General features: G+C 35.9%; 2 protein-coding genes across 2 annotated transcripts; both read left to right on the top strand.

The window, feature by feature from the left end:
• The first annotated feature begins 305 nt into the window (after positions 1-305).
• LOC138881384 (serine carboxypeptidase-like 44) lies at positions 306-1,669 on the top strand. Its single transcript, XM_070161605.1, has 5 exons — positions 306-617; positions 709-845; positions 1,038-1,130; positions 1,308-1,392; positions 1,472-1,669. The coding sequence occupies exons 1-5, from the start codon at positions 306-308 to the stop codon at positions 1,667-1,669; spliced, it is 825 nt and encodes a 274-aa protein (XP_070017706.1).
• Positions 1,670-3,861: 2,192 nt separating this feature from the next.
• On the top strand, positions 3,862-6,891 carry LOC104214821 (serine carboxypeptidase-like 45). Its single transcript, XM_009764543.2, has 10 exons — positions 3,862-4,169; positions 4,246-4,350; positions 4,443-4,538; positions 4,625-4,717; positions 4,803-4,888; positions 4,970-5,260; positions 5,341-5,480; positions 5,956-6,048; positions 6,176-6,293; positions 6,474-6,891. Exons 1-10 carry the CDS (start codon positions 3,941-3,943, stop codon positions 6,681-6,683), a joined length of 1,461 nt encoding a protein of 486 aa, XP_009762845.1. The 5' UTR covers positions 3,862-3,940; the 3' UTR covers positions 6,684-6,891.
• The last annotated feature ends 16,057 nt before the right edge of the window (positions 6,892-22,948 follow it).

The following is a 22,948-nucleotide window of genomic DNA, read 5'->3' as shown; positions in this document are numbered from 1 at the left end:
TTATATCACTTTAATATGTAAACTCAATTTTTCCCAATGCATCTATATGGTCTTTTGGGTGTATATACTCATAGCTTTTTAACACTAAGATTGGTTAACTAATGAGTATGTTTTTGGTTCTTAGGTTACTATATACCACAATTTACATTATTGCTGCTTGACTACAACAGAAAGCCCAATGTTAAACCAATCAACCTTAAATCGATTGCAGTAATGTTTACATTACCCTTGAACCACCAAAGCATGTTTTCATATTTTAACTATCTGTTGATAATTATTTCACTTTCAAATCTTCACTTAGTCCAATGGCTCTTCAGCTGGGGAATCCACTGCTAGATATTGAAATAAGCGTGAAGTCCGCTGAATATCTATGGTCACATGGTGTCATTTCTGATGAACTGCTTGATATGCAAAGAACAATCTGTAATGAAACAAGGTATGTGCTGGAGTATATACGTAATGAGACATCTAACGAATGCTCGAAAGTGTGGGAACTCAGAACGGAGGAGATGGGAAATGATACAGTGAAGGATGATATTCTTTTGCCAACATGTGTAACCTCTAATACAGCAGGACAATTACAGGCCCTTGGAAATCTTGCCATAATGCATGAAAAGGTATGAAAACAAATTCCACGAGAACCATGATTAGGACATAATTCAACTATTTGCAATTGGAGCTAACTTGTTGCAGCTATTTTTTTGACAGCTCGATAAGAAAGTAGGAACAGTTGCTGATCCATGCCTTACTGAGTGGAGTGATCTGTACCTTAACAAGCCAGAAGTTCAGAAGGCGCTACATGCCAATACCACTTTCCTGCCGTATGCCTGGGAGATTTGTTCAGGGTAGGTTCTCTCCGTCCCGTTACTATCTCATGCACTAAATTCTGTTATCGCTTTATCTAAAATCATAAACTATTAAACAGAGAATAGTTTTATTTATTTATTTATTTAGTGTTTGTAACACCCTTTACTTTCTCATCTGTTTGTTGCCTGTGCATTTATAAAACAAGTCTGTTAAAATCTCTGAAAATGCAGGCCCCTTCAGTATAAGCTAGATGATGGTGGTATAAACATTATACCTCTACTGTCAAATATTCTAAAAGAGCATATCCCAGTTCTGCTTTTCAGGTTAGTTCATTACTAAATACGAAGTTCCTACACTCAAATTTCCTGCTTACTTCACAATTCTAACAACTACATAGTCTTTACTTTTTGGGTTTTGTGAAAAGCTACTAATCTAAAGTAAGATTGTGCATGTTTTGCTTTTTCCAGTGGAGACCAAGATTCAAACTCCCACTGACCCAGACTAGGAAAAATTGCTAAACTGCTTGCTCGAGATTTAAAGCTAGTTGCTTTTGACAAATATGGTCCTTGGTATGATGGCTTTCAGGTATGTTCCCCTATTCCCATAGTACAATGTAGCCTTAGATTGGAAACATGCGTATATATAATTTGTTGTTTAATTGCAGATTGGAGGATGGAGTCAATCATTTGGAGGGTTAAAGGAAGGCAAGAATGTTACATATTTAACATTTGCTACAGTAAGAGGTGCAGCTCATGAAGTGCCCTATACATCTCCTTCACAAGCTCTTACACATTTTAGAGCATTTTTGGGAGGACATCCTCCACCACGTAAGAGCAGCACTATTACAGCCTCAGCTGTATAATCGGATCTATCTGATGAACCTCCATTCCACTGTTCTCTAGATTGCAAGAACCTATTCTCAAGCTTTATTTTGTTATCTTTGTCTTGCTTTTTTTTCCTGTGTGGATTTTAATATAACTTGGCCGGCCCTAGGTTTTACCTAGAGCCCCAATGATTGATTTATACAAAAGGGTAGTCCGGTGCACTAAGCTCTCGCTATGCTCGGGACCCGGTGAAGGGCCGTACCATCGCTTCTGATTATGTTGGATCATCGCTTCTGATTTGTTTCAAAATTTTGAAGAAAAGTTTCTGCCAAAAAAAAACAGCTTTCATCAAGAATAATTTTTTTTAATCAAACACCAACCAAAAAGTATTTCATTTTTTGAATAACTGGAAAATTATTCAAAACTAGTTTTTTTTTTCGCCAAAACTGAAAGACTTCTTGGTGTTTGGTTGAAAAGCAGCTTTTGCAAAAAAAAAAAAAAAAAAATTCTTTTCCAAAACTTCATTTTCACAAATACCAGTACATCTTCAAGGAAAAAGGGCAGGCCGGTGCAAAATGCAGCGGCTGAGAATCGATCCCACGCCCCAGTACATCTTCAAGATTTTTGATAATTGAATGGTAATCCACCAGTATGGGTTGATTCTCATCGTGTCCATCCTTTCCCCTTCCTCTTACTCTATGCAAATGTTACCCACAGAGGTGTATTTAGAATTTTTCCAAGGGATTCAATTCCACATAAAAGAAATAAACGGTAAAATATTCTGAAAAAGGGGTTCAAAGGAAAATTTTAAGGATAGTTATCTTCAAGTAGGTTTCTGCTCTCTACTGGCAGCCTCGCTGAGTGCCCGGATCACAACAGGACAAAATGTCTGCTTATCCATTATGAAAATATTAAAATACAAAAAAAAAAAAAAAAAAAAACAGACAACATGAATGGTTCTTCGATTCTCTATTACCCATTCCTTAATTTTCTTTTAAATTCAACTTTTTATACCTAAACACCAAATCTAATACGGTTTTGAACAGAGTAAAACTCAAGCTCAACATTATCTAACGCGGTTTCTTCAACCCATTTATAGCCTGTTTGACCAAACTTTTTTTTTGGGCCAAAACATTTTTGGCCAAAAATTGAGGTGTTTGGCTAAGCTTTTGGTAGAAAAAAAAATGCTTTTGAGGAGAAGAAGAAGCAGAAAAAAGTAGTTTCTCTCCAAAAGTACTTTTCTGAGAAGCATTTTTAAGAAAAATACACTTAGAAGTAGTTTTTAAAAGCTTGGCCAAACACTAATTACTGCTCAAAAATGTTTTTTAAATTAATTAGTCAAACACAAACTACTTTTCACCAAAAAACACTTCTCAAAATAAGCTGATTTTAGAAGCTTGGTCAAATAGGCTATTAAACCCGTCTAAATGTCACATAACACTTTTTTTATTCAACCCAATTTAACCCCTTTAAATCTCACAGAATGACACAAACCACCAATCGGAAACCACCCACCACCTATATCTTTGCATGGCGAAACTAGGAATTTCTTCAAGGGTGTTCAAATTTTAAAAAAATAAAAAAAAATTCCGACAAAGATGTTCAATATGTATTATATACATCTAAAACGTAATATTTTATCTATGTACACAATGCAATTTTTCGACGAAGGGTTATGATCGTGGCATCGCCACTGGTCGTTTGTCTAGTCTATTCAATCCGTACATTAAATAGGACTAAAGTCTTAAACAATGGCACATTAAATGCAGCATTCCAACCTTTCAATCTATGGCCGTGGTTACGGGGGAAAGGGTGCGAGATGCTAAGAGCTTTAAGAAAATAAATAAATCTTTCATTTTCCTATATCCAAAGCAAGATTAATCCTAAGAAATATAAAATAGTGCTCTTTGAAATCTGTAATTTTCAGCAAGATTAGTCCCAAATAAAGCGAACCTAATTTTTGGTATCTGGGAGTGTGGTCTAACAGTTAAGCGAAACTGTATTCAAGATCATATGTGACTATAGTAGGAACTTTTGTAGAGGCAAAGAGATTACCTACTCTTTTTTTTTTTTTTTTTTTTGAGCTATGGTAGATTGTTTTACGTATAAGGTACTTGGTTGAATTTCTTTGAGGCAGGTGAGAATATAATATTCTTGGCAGTAGCACATATTTAAAGGTTGATGTATTATTCAAATCCTCATTACCTACTTTCTTATAATTAATAGTAATTGGATATCTTAAGTTAAAATTAACGGATATCAATCTGCAGGGATACAATTATTGTACTCATTCACTCTTTCCATCTGAAATGGTTCCTTGGTTCTATGTCATCACTATCTTTTCTTCCTTCTTTTACTACAAATCAAGTGCTGAGCTCATAACTTCTCTTCCTGGACAGCCTCCAAATATTTTCTTCAAACAATACTCTGGTTATATTGTTACAAATTCTCAACATGGCAGAGCTCTATTTTATTACTTTGTCGAAGCAGATTCAGAAAATGCAGCGTCACTTCCCCTTACTCTCTGGCTCAATGGAGGTACATTTTTTCTAATAACCTTGATTTATAGTTTTAACAACTGTAAATATTAATTTGGTTGTATTCAAAATATTAGGCCCTGGTTGTTCATCTGTGGGTTTTGGTGCTTTTATGGAGCACGGTCCATTTCAGCCAGGGATTGATGGAAACCTAATGAAAAACAAGTATTCCTGGAATTTGGGTAATGTTTCTTGTTTCCTGAATGATCATATTGAAAGATTTTATACCTGAAAATTGGATAACAATGGCTGATTTTTAATTGCTATGAAACAGTATCGAACATGTTATACGTGGAGTCCCCGATTGGAGTAGGATTTTCATACTCAAATACAAGCTCAGACTACATCAATTGGGATGATACGGCAACTGGTATTCCAGTTTACTCGAAATAGCCAATAATATTAGTAAGGCAATGCCTGAAAACCTTTAAATTTATTCTTTTTAATCTTTTACAGCTAAGGAGAATCTCCAATTCATTCTCAACTGGTTCAAGAAATTCCCCCAATATAGAAACTCGGATGTGTACTTAGCCGGGGAGAGTTATGCAGGTTAATAATCTGAACTCAACTTGCCTATGTCTATTTTGCTTTTTGGTTGCTAAGATTTGTTAACTGATATGTTTATGGTTATTAGGTCACTATATACCACAGCTTACAGTATTGCTGCTTGATTACAACAGAAAGCCTAATGTTGAACCAATCAACCTTAAATCAATTGCAGTAATGTCTACATTACCCTTGAACTATTTGTTCATACTTGTTTCACTTTCAAATCTTCACTTAGTCCAATGAATTTTGCAGCTGGGGAATCCACTGCTAGATCTTGAAATAAGCGTGAAGTCTGCTCAATATCTATGGTCACATGGTGCCATTTCTGATGAACTGCTTACTATGAAAAGAACAATCTGTAACGAAACGAGGTTCTTGCTGGAATCAATACATAATAATTTATCTAACGAGTGCAAGAAAGTTTCGGAACTCACAGACGAGGAGATGGGAAGTGATATAGATATGGGCGATCTGCTCGCGCCAACATGTGTATCTTCTGGTACAGCAAAACAATTGGGAGCCCTTGCCACAATACATGGAAAAGTAGGAAATCTAATTGTTTTTAGGACATAATTAACCGATTTGCAATTGAAGCTAACTTGTTGCAACTTTTCTATTGACAGTTTGTTAAGAAAGCTGTAGGAGAAGTTGCTGATCCATGCCTTACTGATAGGATAAATCTGTACCTAAACAAGCCAGAAGTTCAAAAGGCACTACATGCCAACACCACTTACCTGCCATATGCCTGGGATTTTTGTTTGGGGTCAGTTCTCTCCTTCCCTTTATTTTCTATTGCTAGTTGTTAATGTAGTGTTCACACTATTTTTCCGTTTTTCATAGTATCGGGCCTTTATTACTGGTTATTGTTCTTGCTTTTCCATTTATTTTCTGGCTCTTATAATGCTGTTATTATTTTTCTGGTTTCTCTAGCTGTTACTGATCTATTGTCTCTTTTCGTCTTCTTGAGTGGAGGGTCTATCGGAAACAGCCTTTCTAACCCGGGTAGGGCTAAGGTCTACGTACACACTACCCTACCTATACCCTACTTGTGGGATTTTACTGGGTTGTTGTTGTTGTTGCGCTAAAGTGTGTGAATCATCTTATCTAAAAGCTTAAACTGGTAGGCAGGGAATGCTTTCTTTATTTATTTTATGTATGACGGCAGCATTTACTTTCTCTTGTTTACATTATTGCCTGTGCATTTATAAGACAAGTATGCTAAAATTCTGAAAATGCAGGAACCTTCACTATCGGAGAGAAGATTTAGCTGTAAACACTATACCTCTACTGTCAAATATTCTAAAAGAGAATATCCAAGTTCTACTTTTCAGGTAGTTCATCACAAAATTTGAAGTTACTATACTCAAATTTCCTCCTATTCAGTCCTGGTGTTTTCAATTTGTTAAAGCTCCTACTCTGTAGTAAGACTAAGATTGTGGATGTCTTTGTTTTTAACAGTGGAGATCAAGATTCAAAAATCCCACTGACCCAAACTAGGAAAATTGCTAAGCTGCTTGCTCGAGATGTAAAGCTAGTTGCTTTAGACAAATATGGTTCTTGGTATGATGGTTTGCAGGTATGTCTTGCCCTTAATAGAAGGTGTGACTGCATTCACAGTTTCTAGTATGAATCATATAGCAAAAAATAAATGTATATTAATGCAGTTGTTCCAAATCCACTAACTTAATTTAAATGTTGAAATCATCTCTACAACCACTGGAAAGACGTGCATACATAATTTGTTGATTAATTGCAGATTGGAGGGTGGAGTCAGTCATTTGGAGGGCTAAGGGAAGGCAAAAACATTACATATTTAACATTTGCTACAGTTAGGGGTGCAGCTCATGAAGTCCCCTACACTTCTCCTTCACAAGCTCTTACACTTTTTAGAGCATTTTTGAGAGGACATCCTCCACCACCAAGGAACAGCACCGCTCGAGCCCCGACAACAACAACAACCCAGTGAAATCTTACAAGTAGGGTCTGGGGAGGGTAGTGTGTACGCAGCCTTACCCCTACTCCGAAGGCCACCGCTCGAGCCCCGAAGTTGCGTAATCCTATTGATGTGATGAACCTCTTTTCGTCTGTTCTCTAGACTTTGATAACAGATTCTCAAGCTTTATTTTGAATCTTTGTCCTCTTTTTTTAATCTTATATTTGTTTAAGTATATTAATTAATTTGGGTTACTAGGCAACGAGGTAATTATAGTCATAGAAATCTTTCAATTTCTATCAATTTCTATCCGCCTACTCAAATTATTCTGGAAAGTATATGGCGGAAAGTATTTGGAATAAGTTTTGAGGGATTAAAGGGGTAATTATCTCTTTAACCATATTTATGCAAGTATTACAAACCCTTGCATTGCTAGTACCATAGTTTATTATGTTTATTCATATGATAATACCAAATAGGAGTATAACGAATACATTAGTTATATATAAGTTGAAAAAATGAACCAAATAAGGGATTAGTAATGCACAAAGCTAATATTTTCATTATTTTTTTGATACCTCCTACCATACCACCCCTAAGGCATTAGATATAAAATGAACGCACTAACAAATTTCTGTTGAAACTGGCTAAGACAAATAGGTATAAATCTATCCTAATTCGGATCATGATGCAATTACCTATGTTATGAACTTGCTCTATTCAATTTTATTCCAATCATAATTTTTTTTTTTTGAAGTTTGACTTTCGTATGTAAATAGAGTTTAATTGTTGATCAAGCAATCAAATAATTAAGATCAAGATTCAAGAATGAATAAATAATCCAATGCACAAAGCTAATATTTGCATTATTTTTTTAATACCTCCTACCAAACCACCCCTAAGGGATTAGATATAAAATGATGCACTAACAAATTTCTGTTGAAACTGGCTAAGACAAATAGGTATAAATCTATCCTAATTCGAATCATGATGCAATTACCTATATTATGAACTTGCTCTGTTCAATTCTATTCCAATCATAAAATTCTTTTTTCAAGTTTGACTTTCATATGTAAATAGAGTTTAATTGTTGATCAAGCAATCAAATAATTAAGATCAAGATTCTAGAATGAATAAATAATCCAATGTGATAAATCAAATGAGAATCCTAATAATATTAGTACTCTTGTTTGATGTTCTAAAACTAAAAGACCGAAAATCAACCGTTTCGAGCCGAAATTAAGAAGAACCGAGATGATTGGGAAAATTTGAGAGTCTAATTTTTATTATACGCAAGAACTAGTATGATATAAATTTTTTGGGATAACTAGCTGTGTAAAATCATTGTCGTCCCTAATACTGTTTCAAAGCTTGTGAGTGTGGTCTCTGACTGCATTATGCCACAAAATATACTAGTGCCGAGTAGACTGATCAAATGTGTATAGTATGTCGAGAGGAATTGTCGAGAAGACCTCCTCAACACTTGAATTAGTCATGTGACCTCCCATTTTCTTTCTCAATTTCTTTTGAATTGAAAAATGGTTAAATGAGTGGGTTAAGGTGGATGGAACCTTTTTAACATTTTAAAAACTTGTGAATCACCTATAAGGTTAAAAAAAATAATACTTCTCTCTCATTTTTCCGCACAAATTCTCTCTCATCTCTCTACTCTCTCTGCTCTTTCTTCTCTTTGTCCCTCAACCCCCTCGACCATAGTGGTTTTCGGCGAGAAGGGACAAGAATCAAGCTTCGATTTTGGGTAGAGTTGTCTCTATAGACCCAACAAGCATTGTATTAAAGCTCAGAACGTGTCAATTTTGGTAAATTCACAATTTTTCTTCGTTTCTTACATTTTGTTTCCAGATTTTATAGAGTGATTCGTTCATGTGCATGTTCAAGATAGATTGGATTGTGTATAACCATATCTAATATGGCGTGGGTGGTTATATTTACTTCTTTGACTATCTCTGTACTCTGTATTTTAGAATTTTGTAGTAACTAGTGACCTAATGTTTATTGATAAACCCATGGTCAGTTGTTTTCTGGTAATAGATGTTTGCTGGAATTGGGGCTTATTTTTCTTATTCTGATCATAAGTTTGAAATTATTAAATGTGACATTGCATATTTGCATGTAGGTAACATGAGGAGGAAATAAGTTGCTAAGAAGCATAGTCCTTCAACATAGAAGGCAATTGCACAGCCTTCAAAGCCTTCAAATAGGAAAGGAAATGCAGATAAAGAAGCATTGCCAAGTAAAACAATTGCTGAGCCTTCAAAAACTTCGACTAGAAAACGAAACGTAGATACTTCTAAAGATTCCCCTAATAAAGGAAATGCTGAGATTTCTAAGCGTGATAGGAGATAAAAGAACAAAGAGCCATCAAAGTCTATCGGTAAAAAAAAGGAACAAGATCAAGGTCTAGATTAGTTGACGAGGACATACCTATTAGTAAAAAATCTGTTTCAAAGAGGTTAACATTAGAATGTGTTGATAAGGAGGAGGAAGAGGACTTGGACATAAATGCAGCACAAACTCAAATGGAAGAACATGTTTCTGTAAAAATAATTGTTGAAGAAGAAAAGGACAGTGATAATAAATCTTTAGGTGGGGAGGATGATGAAAATGGTGATGATGCTGCTCAGGAAGTTGATAAAGATGCCGAAGAAGAAAAAGAAGAAGATGTAGTAGAAGAAGGTGACGATGAAGAAGAAGATGATGAACAACTTGAAGATGGTGAAGATGAGCTGGAAAGTGAAACACATGCAACAGTTAAAAGTAACCAGGATGCTCTATCAATTCCCGTGTTTGTAAGGGCGATCGACGCATCCAAATACAAATTCAGGACTTTTCTAAGAAAGCATAGACGTTTTCCCTCCAAGATTAGTGTAAGGTTTAGGATCAATGTATTCCATGAGTTCAAGGATAAACTTAGAACAATCAAATTGATGGAAAAGATTAATAGTAGTTGTTTTTGACAGTTTGCAAAACTTTTAGAGCACTGGACAGCTTGTCCATTCCCTGTTGATTCTCCGAATTTATTGCACGAAAAAGAGCGAGTTATGATTTTTAGTTGGAGACAATCATGTTCGCTTTGGATTGAAGGAGTTTGCTATGATGAATAGATTGAATTGTAGTGCCAAACCTAGTAAAGAAGAAATGAAGAAAGTGATGAATGATGGCGAAACATTCTGCGACAAAGTTTGTCAGTCTAGCAGGAAGAGGGTGGATGCAAAGCTGCTTTTAAAACAGTGGAAGTCTAAGAGGTTTGACACAATCGAGAAGTTTAAGATTATATTGGTATAGTTTGTCCATTCAGTCTTGCTTGAACGGGATAACATAGCGCACGTCGATAAAAAGTGGATTCGTATGGCTAATACTATGGAGGTTTTCATGAAATATCCATGGGACAAGGAGTATTTTCAGCTTACAATTGATTAATTGAGGAATGACATATTTCCAACGTACAAATAATATGTGAGCAAGAGGAAGAAAAATAAAATCTCTTGTAAAAAGTCCAAATCGGCTAGTTATGCGTTGTACGGCTTCCCATGGGCATTCTGGTAAGTATAAAAAATACTTTTACAAATTTCTTTGCAGTTGAGTACTATTATTTTATTTACTACAGACATAAATTAATACTTTTTGGTTCATGAAAAAATATAGGCATGGGTGTACGAAGTAATTCTGCTATTTGGTTGTAGTGCCGAGAAATCAAAGGTTGTACCGATGCCGCAGCCAAGAATGTTGAGATAGCATGGTAAGAAAGTGACATCTAATTGGGATCCCTTTAAGCAGAGAGTTGATGACTCTGGTATGGTAAGATAAGGAATGCAATAACACTCTACCAATATATTAGAATGAACTAAAGTAGGAGATTATCATAGACCGCGTGTCTATTTTTTGTATTGCTTGTCTATTGATTTCCATCTATGTTATATTTCAGGAGGTGCAACCTTACCTTATTCGTATATGTGAGATGGATATAGACTACATGAAAAATTTGGTACGAAATAACGATGAGGTAGCAGATCCTATAATCGATCAGCTAGCAGTTGATTTGGAATGGGTGACTGTCATTAAAAAGGCACCTATGCAGTGAGCTTAGAGATTAATGATGAAGTTGACATTGCTGATTATGACCCTTTGGATGGGTGTATTCCTGGTTCACCACTAGTTGGTGTTTTTTATGATATCGGTAGAGAAGGACTATGCATGATGTGTAATGCTCAGCCAAGTGATACAGATGTGCATGAAGAGTTGAAGGTTGCGAATGAGAAATTGGATAAGGTGTTGAATATCCTTCGGGAGATGCAAAATCAGAATGAGAGCCCTTCTAAAGTAGTTGAGTCACCTTGGTACAGGGTTACAAGATTGCAAAGCATATTGAGGAATGCTCTAATTTCTGCAAGCAAGATGAGGAAGCTTAAACAGATCAAGAGGAAGAAACCAAAGGTTGATGTACTCTAACCAGTTTTAGAGGAAGATAAGAAACTATTTTGTAAATAGTTTGACAAGAAGGAGAAGTTCCCCAAAAACTTCTTGACTAGAAGCTATGGTTAGTGGTTTTTTGAGCAGTTGTGCGGTTCTAACTCGTTCATTTTAATTTTGTAAGTCCCTTCATGTATTTCTTTTTTTAGAAGCCATTTTTAACGTACAATTTTTATAACATTTAACATGTGGAGGAACTTTTGTCACTGATACGTATATGAAAAAAAAATGTTTATACCTTTATACCCGTAGCCATATTGTTATGGATGTTGCATTATGCAACAACATGTGCAGTGTATGGGATAAGATCAAGGAGGTTGCCAGTAAAGAGGGAAAGGATCTAGACTTTTGTGAGACAATTGATGCTTGCCAAGACTTGTGCCTTACACCCCTGATGCTATATCCTCAAGAAATTATGTCCTGGGGTTGTGGAGTGGTCAAGGCTACAGTGTTGTACTGTGTGTGGCAAATTGATAACAAGTATTTTGTGCTTATTGTTTTTCACTTGGTAGAGGGTTTGATTCGAATTTGCGATAGCAATGTCAGTTTGTAAGATAATGGTAAACTAGAAGAACTGGTATTATGATAATACTAGGTAGCATAGATATCATTATGGGAGAAGTTGATCGTTGAAATGATAATTGATACAACAGAAATAGAAACTATCAATTCTTTTTCCAAATTGGAATCCTTAAAAGAAGTCTATGGGATCATATGGATGCTTTTCCCTATTTTGACTCTTGTATTAGGAATCACAATAGGTGTACTAGTAATTGTTTGGTTAGAAAGAGAAATATCTGCAGGAATACAACAACGTATCGGACCTGAATATGCTGGCCCTTTAGGAATTCTTCAAGCTCTAGCAGATGGGACAAAACTACTTTTGAAAGAGAACCTTATTCCATCTATTCTGATTTTACGTATGGACAATTCCTCAATATCTTATTCATTCGCAACAAAATATTTTCTTTGTGCGTCGGTAAAAAAAATATGCTTTTTGGGGGAGAGATACTATTTCACCAATCGAGTCACAAGTATCTAACATATTCATACCTAACGATTTTCCACAAAGTGGTGACGAAACGTATAACTTGTACAAATCTTTCCATTTTCCAAGTCGATCCGATCCATTCGTTCATAGAGCTATTTACTCGATCGCAGACATTTCTGGAACACCTCTAACAGAGGGGCAAATAGTCAATTTTGAAAGAACTTACCCCTTGCACTCATGATGCCTAGGATTTTGATGAAAACTGGCCAGTTTACATACTTAGGTCAAGATGTGCTTACGAAGAAATGGTTCTGGGAGCGTATTATGGATGTGCCAAGGTAAATTAAATGTACCATCCATTATGTTTTACTCATTCTTCTTATTTTTTTAATAATTAATTGTGTCTTCGATTATTGTACTGAAAGCAATGGAGCATATGCAGCGAATGCTATTGACTTCCTCCTAATTGATACGCCACTAGATCAGCTTAATGACAAGCGAATGGAGTTGTTCAGGGAAAAATTTACAGTTGATATCTTCAGGGGAAGGATAGACCCTTCTTAGTTTTATAATTGTAATTTAAATTGTATTCGTCATGGGACAAATTTATTTTGGGTGAATTTGTAGTATGCATCTACCTCTATGTAATGAAACTACCATTTTTCTTATTAACCATTGATGTTGTAATTTTTATTTCCTTAGCACTTCCTTATTGTATTACAACATGCAGCTACTTGGCTGTGTAATAGACAATATGTCTAGTAATAAACTTATTACTTGGTTGCATAGTAGACAATGTGTCTAGTACTAATATTGCATCAGGCATAACACAAAGGTTGCGTAACAGACACTGAGTCCATCAATAAACTAGCTACTTGGTTGCGTAATAAACTCAAAGTCGCGTCTAATAACTTCAATAAATTTAATATTACATCAATACAACATTACATGATCCAAAATACTTCCAACAAAACAAACTTACAGTAATTAAACTATTCCTACCAACAACAAACCAACGTTCCTTCTCACTTCATCATCCAAGTTGCCACAAATCCGATAACGACGCACAAGAGAATAACCCATTTATTCAGCCTCATTTCATTCATCTTAACCATCCCTCCAACTGTATAATTTACAGGAATAAGCCCTTCATCCAGTTCAATCCCTCCATCATCATCATCATCTTCCTAATGAACATCCATTGCTAATATATTTTCAAGTTCAGCCACCTTCATCTACAGAACGATATTTTCACGCTTAAGAGCGTCCTTTTCACACTTTAAATTGCTGATAAGGTCCGCAATCCTTGGATCTAGCAGATCATCGTCACATTTTCAAAATTGACATCTTTTACCCTATCGAATCAAATGAAAAAAATAATTTATTTATAAAATTAAATCCCTAAACTTAAATATAGGTGAATTTTTGTAATTTATCTTGCCTTAGTTTTGGAATATTTTGAGCATCGTCGACCAGCATTCACCGGAGTTGTAGCTGTAAATATACCGGCAGCCATGTTGCAGTGACAATTCTTTCTCGATCCAAAGGATGCACTCGACACTTGACTCATTTCCTCCAATTGTTTGAGTAATATTTTTCGAAAGTAAAATTTAGGGTTGAAATGTGATCAATTTTGTTTTGAGATGACAAGTGAAATGGGTAATTTAAAATGGGTCAAAATGGGTTAATTTGAACAGGTCAAAAGAATATGGTTGAAATGTGATCAATTTTATTTTGATCACATGGTCGGTCAAATAGATAATTTTAAATGGGTCAAATGAGTAATTTTAACGGGTCAAAAAATATATGGTTAGTGATAGGCCACCTGGACATATTTTAATTTACTGAACAACACGAGTTGTCTTCCATCAACCACTAGTCACTGATAAACTTCTTTAATAGTCTATAAACTCTGAACCCTAACCCCAACCTTGAACCCCAACCCTAGACATTCAGCATAAATCAATAGACTTCCTTAATGAGCGAGTGTCAACTTGAGGTTTCGTCCTCAACTTTTATTGCGGCCAAAGATAAAAAATTCACTAAAATAAGGATTATATCACGTTCGACCTTGGTTTTTTGATTTTATAACGTTTAAACATCTTATTAAACATCATGGAACATTTAAAGTTATTATATTTGGCGGTGAATTTCATATCATTAAGAGTTGGTCATTCTAGAATATGTAACAACTCAAGAAGCAAGACCTCTATAAGAGTGTGTCTAGTGAAGTGTTATCAACAAGTAATGCCTCTATGTATGAATGTTGTATATTGAATATTAGGTTGTACTATCAACATGTATTGATATTAAGTAATGTTGTGATCGATTATAATAGGTAATTAGTCTTCAAATTGCATACATTGCCTTAATATTATGTTGTAATAATAGTCATTTTCTATGTAATGAAAGTTGTGTTCACCAATTATAGGCTTAGGTTGATACCGATATAATTGATACGTTATAATAATCTATTTTATCCAATTCAAAGTTTGTAATTTGTTTAATTAGATGTTTACAACTTTAAGTTATTTATAAATAATTGTCATTTTTTTGTTTAAGGTAACTAAATTAATACTTTGCACTAACGAACAACTAATAGTCGAGGACCTACCCCTATGCCTATCCAATTTATCATTGATATGCCATTCTTAATTCTTTACTATAAAATTCTATTGGTTTACATTTACAATGTATCTATAGATCACCAGCAGGGTAGACTATATACTGTAGGTTTATTCAACAACTTTTGTAAAATTTTCAATTCATTGGCGGGAAATTCAAAATATTTGGACGACTGAAATTTATATTCCCTGAGTTGTATTTTTCTATTGGAACCTCTTTATTTTGTTTTGGGGGACTTTTTGCACTTAAGTGTTGTCAAATAGAAAAAAACAACCAAAGCATAAAAATAAAAAACTGGGCAATAAAACTCAAAAAACAAGGCAGAAAAATTAATAGGCAAAAAATTAAGTTAAATATTTTTATTAAATAACTCACCTCACAGCAGAATACATTTTTTCCCATTAACCAAAGAAAAAAAATTAAACTACAAGAAGAGAAGGATCACGGGGAGGAAAATTTCCTAGGCTAATATAGTGGTAAATATTTATACCAGTCCTATGAAGGAGAATCTACAACATGCGTGTGATATGGTGAATGTTCCTCTCTTGCCTCACTCTATCTTCTTGGATCTCGAGCATATCCAGTGATTTTCTGATGAAAATGGCATTCGTGCTTGGTCTTGGCCTCGGAGGCATTTCTCTGTTAAGTGATTGAGTTATTTGGAAGAATGATGAATAAATATTTCCATCAGATCTAGTATATTTATAGGTAGAATTTGATACTAAATGGTGTCTTTCCATATGCTTCTCGTAAATAATGTGATTGTTGAGAGTTTTGAGAAACGAATTGATGCTTTGAATCGGCATATTCGATGTATTTCAATTAATTAGACAAGTCCTTTTCATAATGACTGCCATTGCTTATTAACATTAGATATTAAATTAATTACCTAAAAGTGGTTGTCAATAGACTATCTAAACCAGCGCAACAAGTCTTGGAGATGGGGTTGACAATAGAACATTGATTGATTACATGTGGATGATTCTAAAATAGTAGTCTACGACAGAAGGTCACATGACTCCTTCTTAAAATAAGGGGGTTGTTCTAGATCATAGGTCTATAATAGACAATGTAGGTGGTTGACCATCAAACAGTAGTCGATGAGACAATTTGGTCACTTGACTCCTTCTTAAAATAAGGGAGGGTTGACTCTAGATCATAGGTGTGCAATAGAAAATGTTGGTGGTTGACTATAAAATAATAGTCTATGATGTACAATGCAACAGTTGATAGTAGAAAGAACAAGTCTAGAATATTATAAGAGTTAATTATCTTTATTACAACACCAGTAACTAAAAGATCAAGAATGTTGCAACAGTACTTTACAAGTCGTTTTCTTGTGGCCAAGTTCTTTGCAAATGAAACATTTCCTTTTGCCTTTTTCTTGCTGCTATAAGAACTAGGTTCTAAAATATTTGGAAAAACTCTTGCGCATATTTTCAGCGGTGTGACGCGTGGAAAAACCATGATAAACGACTATAAAAACTTTTTTGAAGCCATTCCCAATACACAGATGCCGATAAGAGATAATGCACAATTCATCACTGTCGTCAACAATGTGTTGCAATTGTTCAAAAAAGTAGGTCCAAGAATCATCGCACTCTTTATCGACTACATAGAACGCAATTGGAAAATGTGATTCTATATATCTTGTGTCATAACAGACAACAAGCAACCTTCATACCTGTCACATCAACAACAATAACCTTTCTCATATGCGCAAATCCCTTAATGAAACCTCCCACGGATAAGAAAAACTATCTAAAATGCAATTTATCGTCAACCTTCAAATCAACAATACTTCCTTCATTATAGGAAAACATAACATGGCGATACGCTTCCAACAAAGCATACCCCTTTTCCTGAGTACCCCTGATCACCGCCTTAGCTATTTCACCTTCCTTCCAGCTCCTCTAATAAGTAAGATTTTAATTAAAATCTACAAAAATAGCATCCTTTAGATCTGACGGGGATGTGCCTTTGCCATTAACATACCGTTCCTAGTTATATGCACCTAAAGTCTTCGACGACGCTTTAGGATGACGGCTTGATATGTGTTATACCTCGCATGTGTGCTTGTTGTGTTACTTGGTAATATAAAACCTATCAGAACTCTTATACTTTAAAAGTGCGTAACTTCCACGGGAAACTCACATCTCGGCATGCCACTGAAGTTAATTTACTGCTACTCTTCCTCATACAAAAGATAAAATGTATTTTCACATAAACAATCTCCAACTGTTTCATTAGATCCAATTTGTTGTCGAAACATTTCCTAAGGAAAAAATATGTACCATCAGGATGGATATGTTGTGTAGCTAACGAGTCTACTAAGCCTTCATCTCCAATTGCCCCACTGACGCTATCTGGGAGCTCTTCCACTCCATCTGCATCTTCCAGACCATACGAGTTCATTTCATTGTCACCAAAATTATGCAAGTCATGACTAAATCCATTGAACTCATATTTCACTATTTTTCCTCTTATACTTCTAAAATTGGTGGTTGTATTGGTAGTGGTAGTGGTGCAGGTGCAACATTTGAACCATGATGAGACCTTTCAACAGGAACTTCAATCCCTTCTTCAAACTCATTTCAGCCACAAATATCTTCAAACAAGGCCTTATACTATCAATTGTAACATCAAGAAGGTACGATTGCAAACCATTATTATTCTTAACGAATGAAGGGGGGATCTTGTCCCTCTTCGGTGCAGAGCTAAGAATATATGTAATATTCAAATTCCTCATGAAACATGTTAGTTTTCCACGTTTAATGATGACATCAGCAAATTTGTCAAATGTACAATTTCGAGGTATACAGATAGATACTGTAACTTTTGTATAGGAATTCCAAATCAACTAGTTGGTCCCTCAACTCACTCACCAGAATATAGACCTTATACTAATATATAATATCCCATCAGTCTATTGTGAACCGATGGTTTATTCTAACAGCGGTCTATTGTACGCTAGTGGTCGAGCACTGTGCAGAAAAAATTTGCAAAACCCCAAATTAACAATGACAAAGAAGATGAGATGAAAACACTTACCAGATGAAGGAGTTACATAATATACCAACTGGAATGTATTATCAATCTAATGTACCGCCAATTTCTTCCCCAAATTCGACAGATCCGAAAAATCTCTAATTTTTTATTTCTTCAAAGTAAATGATAAATCAAAAGAATGAAGTTTTGAGATGAATGGGGAAGAAGGGAGAGGACCTCTATGTGTTGAGTGCAAGAAAAACAAGCTGCAATAGAGGAATCAACCGTGGGAAATGGGTATTGGGGCGGCATATGAGGCGGTAAGGGATGAGATTTTCTTTTTTCTTTTTTAAATCTGGTAATATTAGAATTATATAGGATGGGACCAAAGTGTAATAATTAAAATCTTAGGAATAAAGATTGAACTTTTCCTTCATTTTATAATCCCACTTAAGCACTAATTAAGCATGAAAGTCAATCCTACAGTAATTAAAACCTCAAAGTCACTTGACCAATTCAAGTTTGAAAAGAGGTCACCTCACCAACTGCCCCGTGTATGTCCATTGTAACATACTTGTCACTTTAGCCTTTTATACCCCCTGAAACATTAATAATAGCAAAAAAGTTACTTCATTAAATTGCTTTTATTTTTATTTTTTTAAATTCCAATATTTTAGTATTTCTTTATAAAACATTTATTATTAGTATTCAGATAAAATAAAGAAAAAACAAAATTAATTTTATAATTGCTTTTTTAATTTTTCAAAATGTCAAGCATTTTTTAGCAAAATTAAAAATAGGACTGATGTATGTTTTATTTTATGTGACACAATTTCTTTTTAGCCCCAAAGAGTTTTTGGAGATGTTTTATGTCATGACCCGGAATTTTTACCTTCGGGACTGTGATGGTACCTAACATTTCATTTGCTAGGCAAGCTAATGTTAGAAGATCTTTAAGCCAATTTTATTCAATTTCAGTAAATAAAGTTAATTAAGCCAAAATAAAAATTAAAACTGAGTGCGGAATATCACAAAAGCCCATAATATCTAATATAATCCGGATCTGGAGTCACAATTCACATGCTTCTGGAATCTCTACAAACAGGGTCTGAAATAAATGCAACTAACTTGAACGAAAAAGAACAGTAAAACAGGGGAAATACAAGGGGACTTCAAGGTCTGCGGACGCCGGCAAATCTATCTTGAGTCTCCTATGAGCAACTCCAAGCTGCTACGTCTCACGAACAGCTGGGACCAGTACCAAAGTCTGCACAAGAAGTGCAGAGTGTAGTATAAGTACAACCGACCTCATATACTTCGTAAGTGTTGAGCCTAACCTCGACGAAGTAGTGACGAGGCTATGACAAGACACCCACGTAAATAACATGTGGAGATAATAATATACATACTAGATAGCAACAGATAAAGGCTAAACATGTACTATTGGGAGGGGACATGCGAAAGGGGTACAAGGTACGATAATTACAACAGAAATGATAACCAGAACAGTCAATATGCCTTTAACCAGTAAAAACAAATAAACACAATGAATAAAACTGCACGGCATCACCCTTCGTGCTTTTACTCTCAACCTCACAATGAAACAATAATACGGCACGATATCACCCTTCGTGCTTTTACTCTCAATTTCATCATAAATCAATAGATACATCACGACATTACCCTTCGTGCATTAACTCTCAAAACATGGTATGGCATCACCCTTCGTGCATTAACTCTCATAATATCGCACGACATCACCCTTTGTGCATTAATACTCAAATACAGCACGACATCACCTTTCGTGTATTAACACTCTCCCTTACCATGTAACAATGAACATATAACAAGGAGATAGAATCAATAAGAACAAGCCTTACGTCAGTAATGGTTCCACAAAACAAACCTCAACTTTAGAAACAATACTCAATTATCACAGAAAACCCATAAACGCAGAATGAACGATCAATTTAACAAGTAACTAGTCTAAGCATGGATAACATGATCAAAGTAAGCAACAACTTACAAGGAACAAGTCCCACCCACATGCTTTAACTCAACAACAGCGCATAAGTACTCCTCACCTCATATATAAGCTATACCCAACATCTAAACATATAGGAAATAGACAAGCAAATCCTAATCCTTCAAGTCAAGGTTAACCACGACACTTACCTCGCTCCAAGGTTCAATTCAAAGCTCAACCACAACTTTGCCTTTCAAACAAGCCTCCGAACCAATAAAATCTAGCAAACTACCAAGCAAACAAATCACATTAAGCCTTAGGAACTACCCACGATTGCAAAAGATTCAATTTAGGTCATTATTAAAAAAGTCAACAAAAGTCAACTCTCGGGCCCGCTTGGTCCTAACATGAAATTCGGACCAAAACCCGATTATCTATTCAGTCCCGAGCCCAGTTATGTAATTTATTTTGACATCCGGCCTCAATTTGAGGTCTAAATCCCAATTTTACAAAAATCACTAATTCTACCCAAACCCCAAATTTTCACCAAGAAAACACTAGATTTTAGGTTGAAATCATATGAATGTAATGAAAGATTGAAAGATCATAGGTTAGAATCACATAACAATGGATTGGGGAAGAAGGGCTCTTCAAATAATCGCCTCTAGGGTTTTCTTGTTTTGAAAATTTAAAGAATGAGAGAAAAATCCCCTTTTTCAGCTATTTGTCCAGTCGCAAATGTCGCATTTGCGACCTGTGGTTCACAAATGTGAACCCCGCAAATGTGAAGAAATAGTCGCAATTGCGAAGTCTTCCTGTTTCTGTTGTCATCGCAATTATAATGAATAGTTCGCAATTGCAAACCGTGGGCCCTCCGCAATGCGACCAAAATGATCGCAAATGCGAAGAAGCTCTTCCCAGCCCCACTTAGCAAATGCGAAGTTTTGTTCGCAAATGCGAACTTGAGGTGCCCCAGCTACTCTTTGCAAATGCGAGGAGTTGCTCACAAATGCAAACCTAATAGAGGTTGCAAATGTGAAGCCTGACCTCGCACTTGCGAGGTCTGAGGCCTGCACCAGAACTAAAACACACCAGCACATTCCTAAGTCCAAAACTCACTCCGTAGCCTATTCAAAACTCACCCGAGCCATCGGGGCTCCAATCTAAACATGCACACAAGTCCAAAAATATCTTAAGAACTTGCTCGCACGATCAAATCGCCAAAATAATACCTAGAACTATGAATTAAACACCAAATCAAAGGAAATTTTCAAGAAAACTCATGAACTCCTATTTTAACAACCGGATATTAGAATCACATTAAACCAACTTCGTTTCTCACCAAATATGACAGGAAAGTCATAAATATAGTAATAGGCCTATACCGTGTTCTAGAATCAAAATACGGACCCGATATCAATAAAGTCAAACATTGGTCAAACTTTCAAAGTCATTAAGCCTTTAAATTTTCAAATTTCAAGAAAAAGCGATAACTTCGAGCTAGGACCTCCGAATTCGATTCCAGGCATACGTCCAAGTCCCAAATCACTATGCGGACCCATTGAGATCTTCAAAATATGGATCCGAGTATGTTTGCTCAAAACGTTGACCGAAGTCAACTCAAATAGATTTTTAAGGCAAATGTTTTATATTTTATTAGTTTTTAACATAAAAGCTTTTCGGAAAAATACCCGAACTGCACACGTCAATCGAGAAAGACTAAAATGAGGTATTTGAGGCTGCAAAACATATAATTAGGTTCTAGAACACTAGATGACCTATCAGGTCATCACATTCTCCACCTCTAAAACAATTGTTCGTCCTTGAACAGACATAGAAAAGTACCTAGATTGGTGAAAAGGTGTGGATATATACTCCGCATGTTCGACTCGGATTCCCAAGTAACTGGCTCGATGGGTTGACCTCTCCACTACACTCAAACTGAAGTATAACTCTTTGACCTCAACTGACGAACATGCTGGGCTAGAATAGCCACCGGCTTCTCCTCATAAGTCAAATCCTTGTCCAACTAGACAGAGCTGAAATATAGCACATGGAACAGATCATAGTGATACTTCCGGAGCATGGACACATGGAACACCGGATGAACTATTGTTAGACTAGGTGGCAATGCGAGCTTGTAAGCCACCTGACCCACTCGCTGAAGAATCTCAAAAGGTTCGATATACATAGGGCTCAACTTGCCCTTTTTCCGAACCTAATCACACCCTTCATAGGTGAAACCCGAAGCAATACTGTCTCTCCGACCATGAATGCAACATCACTACGGTCGGCATAACTCTTCTTCCTAGACTGAGCTGTGCGAAGTCATTCCTGAATAATCTTGACCTTATCCAAGGCATCCTATACCAAATTTGTACCCAACAACCGAGCCTCTCCCAGCTCAAACCATCCAATTGATGATCAGCATCGCCTCCCGTATAATGCCTCATAGGGAGCCATCTGAATGCTTGATTGGCAGTTGTTGTTGTAGGCAAACTCTGCAAGTGGCAAGAGTTGATCCCAAGAACCTCCGAAGTCCATAAAGAAGCGCGGAACATATCTTCTAATATCTAAAAAGTGCGCTAGGACTGTTTGTCCGTCTGAGTATGAAATGTTGTGCTAAACTCAACCTGCATGCCAACTCACATTGTACTGCCCTCCAGAAGTGCGAGGTGAACTATGTACCTCGATCAGAAATGATAGACACAGGCACACCGAGAAGATAGACGATCTCGCGGATATAAATATCAGCCTACCTCTCTGAAGAATAGGTAACTACCATAAGAATAAAATGCGCTGACTTAGTCAGCCTGTCCACAATGACCCAAACTGCATCGAACTTCCTCTGAGTCCAACAACAAAATCTATAGTGATACGCTCCCACTTCTACTCAAGAATCTCTAACTTCTGCAGCAAAACCACCAGGTCTCTAATGCTCTTACTTAACTTGCTGACAATTTAGACACCAAGTTACATATGCAACTGTATCATTTTTCATCCTCCTCCACCAATAATGCTGTCGCAAGTCCTGATACATCTTGGCGCAACCCGGATGAATAAAATACCGATAACTGAGGGCCTCCTCAAGAATCAACTCAAGAAGTTTATCTACATTAGGCACACAAACACGACCATGCGTCCTTAAAACTCCATCATCTCCAACACTAACCTGCTTGACATCACCGTGCTGGTTGTGTCCCTAAGGACAAGCAAATTAGGATCATCATATTGTCG

Source organism: Nicotiana sylvestris, chromosome 11 (genome assembly GCF_000393655.2).
Source record: "Nicotiana sylvestris chromosome 11, ASM39365v2, whole genome shotgun sequence".
NCBI classification, from domain to species: Eukaryota; Viridiplantae; Streptophyta; class Magnoliopsida; order Solanales; family Solanaceae; genus Nicotiana; species Nicotiana sylvestris.
The sequence above is the reverse complement of the archived record's forward strand: the minus strand, read 5'-3'. Positions and strand labels throughout refer to the sequence as shown.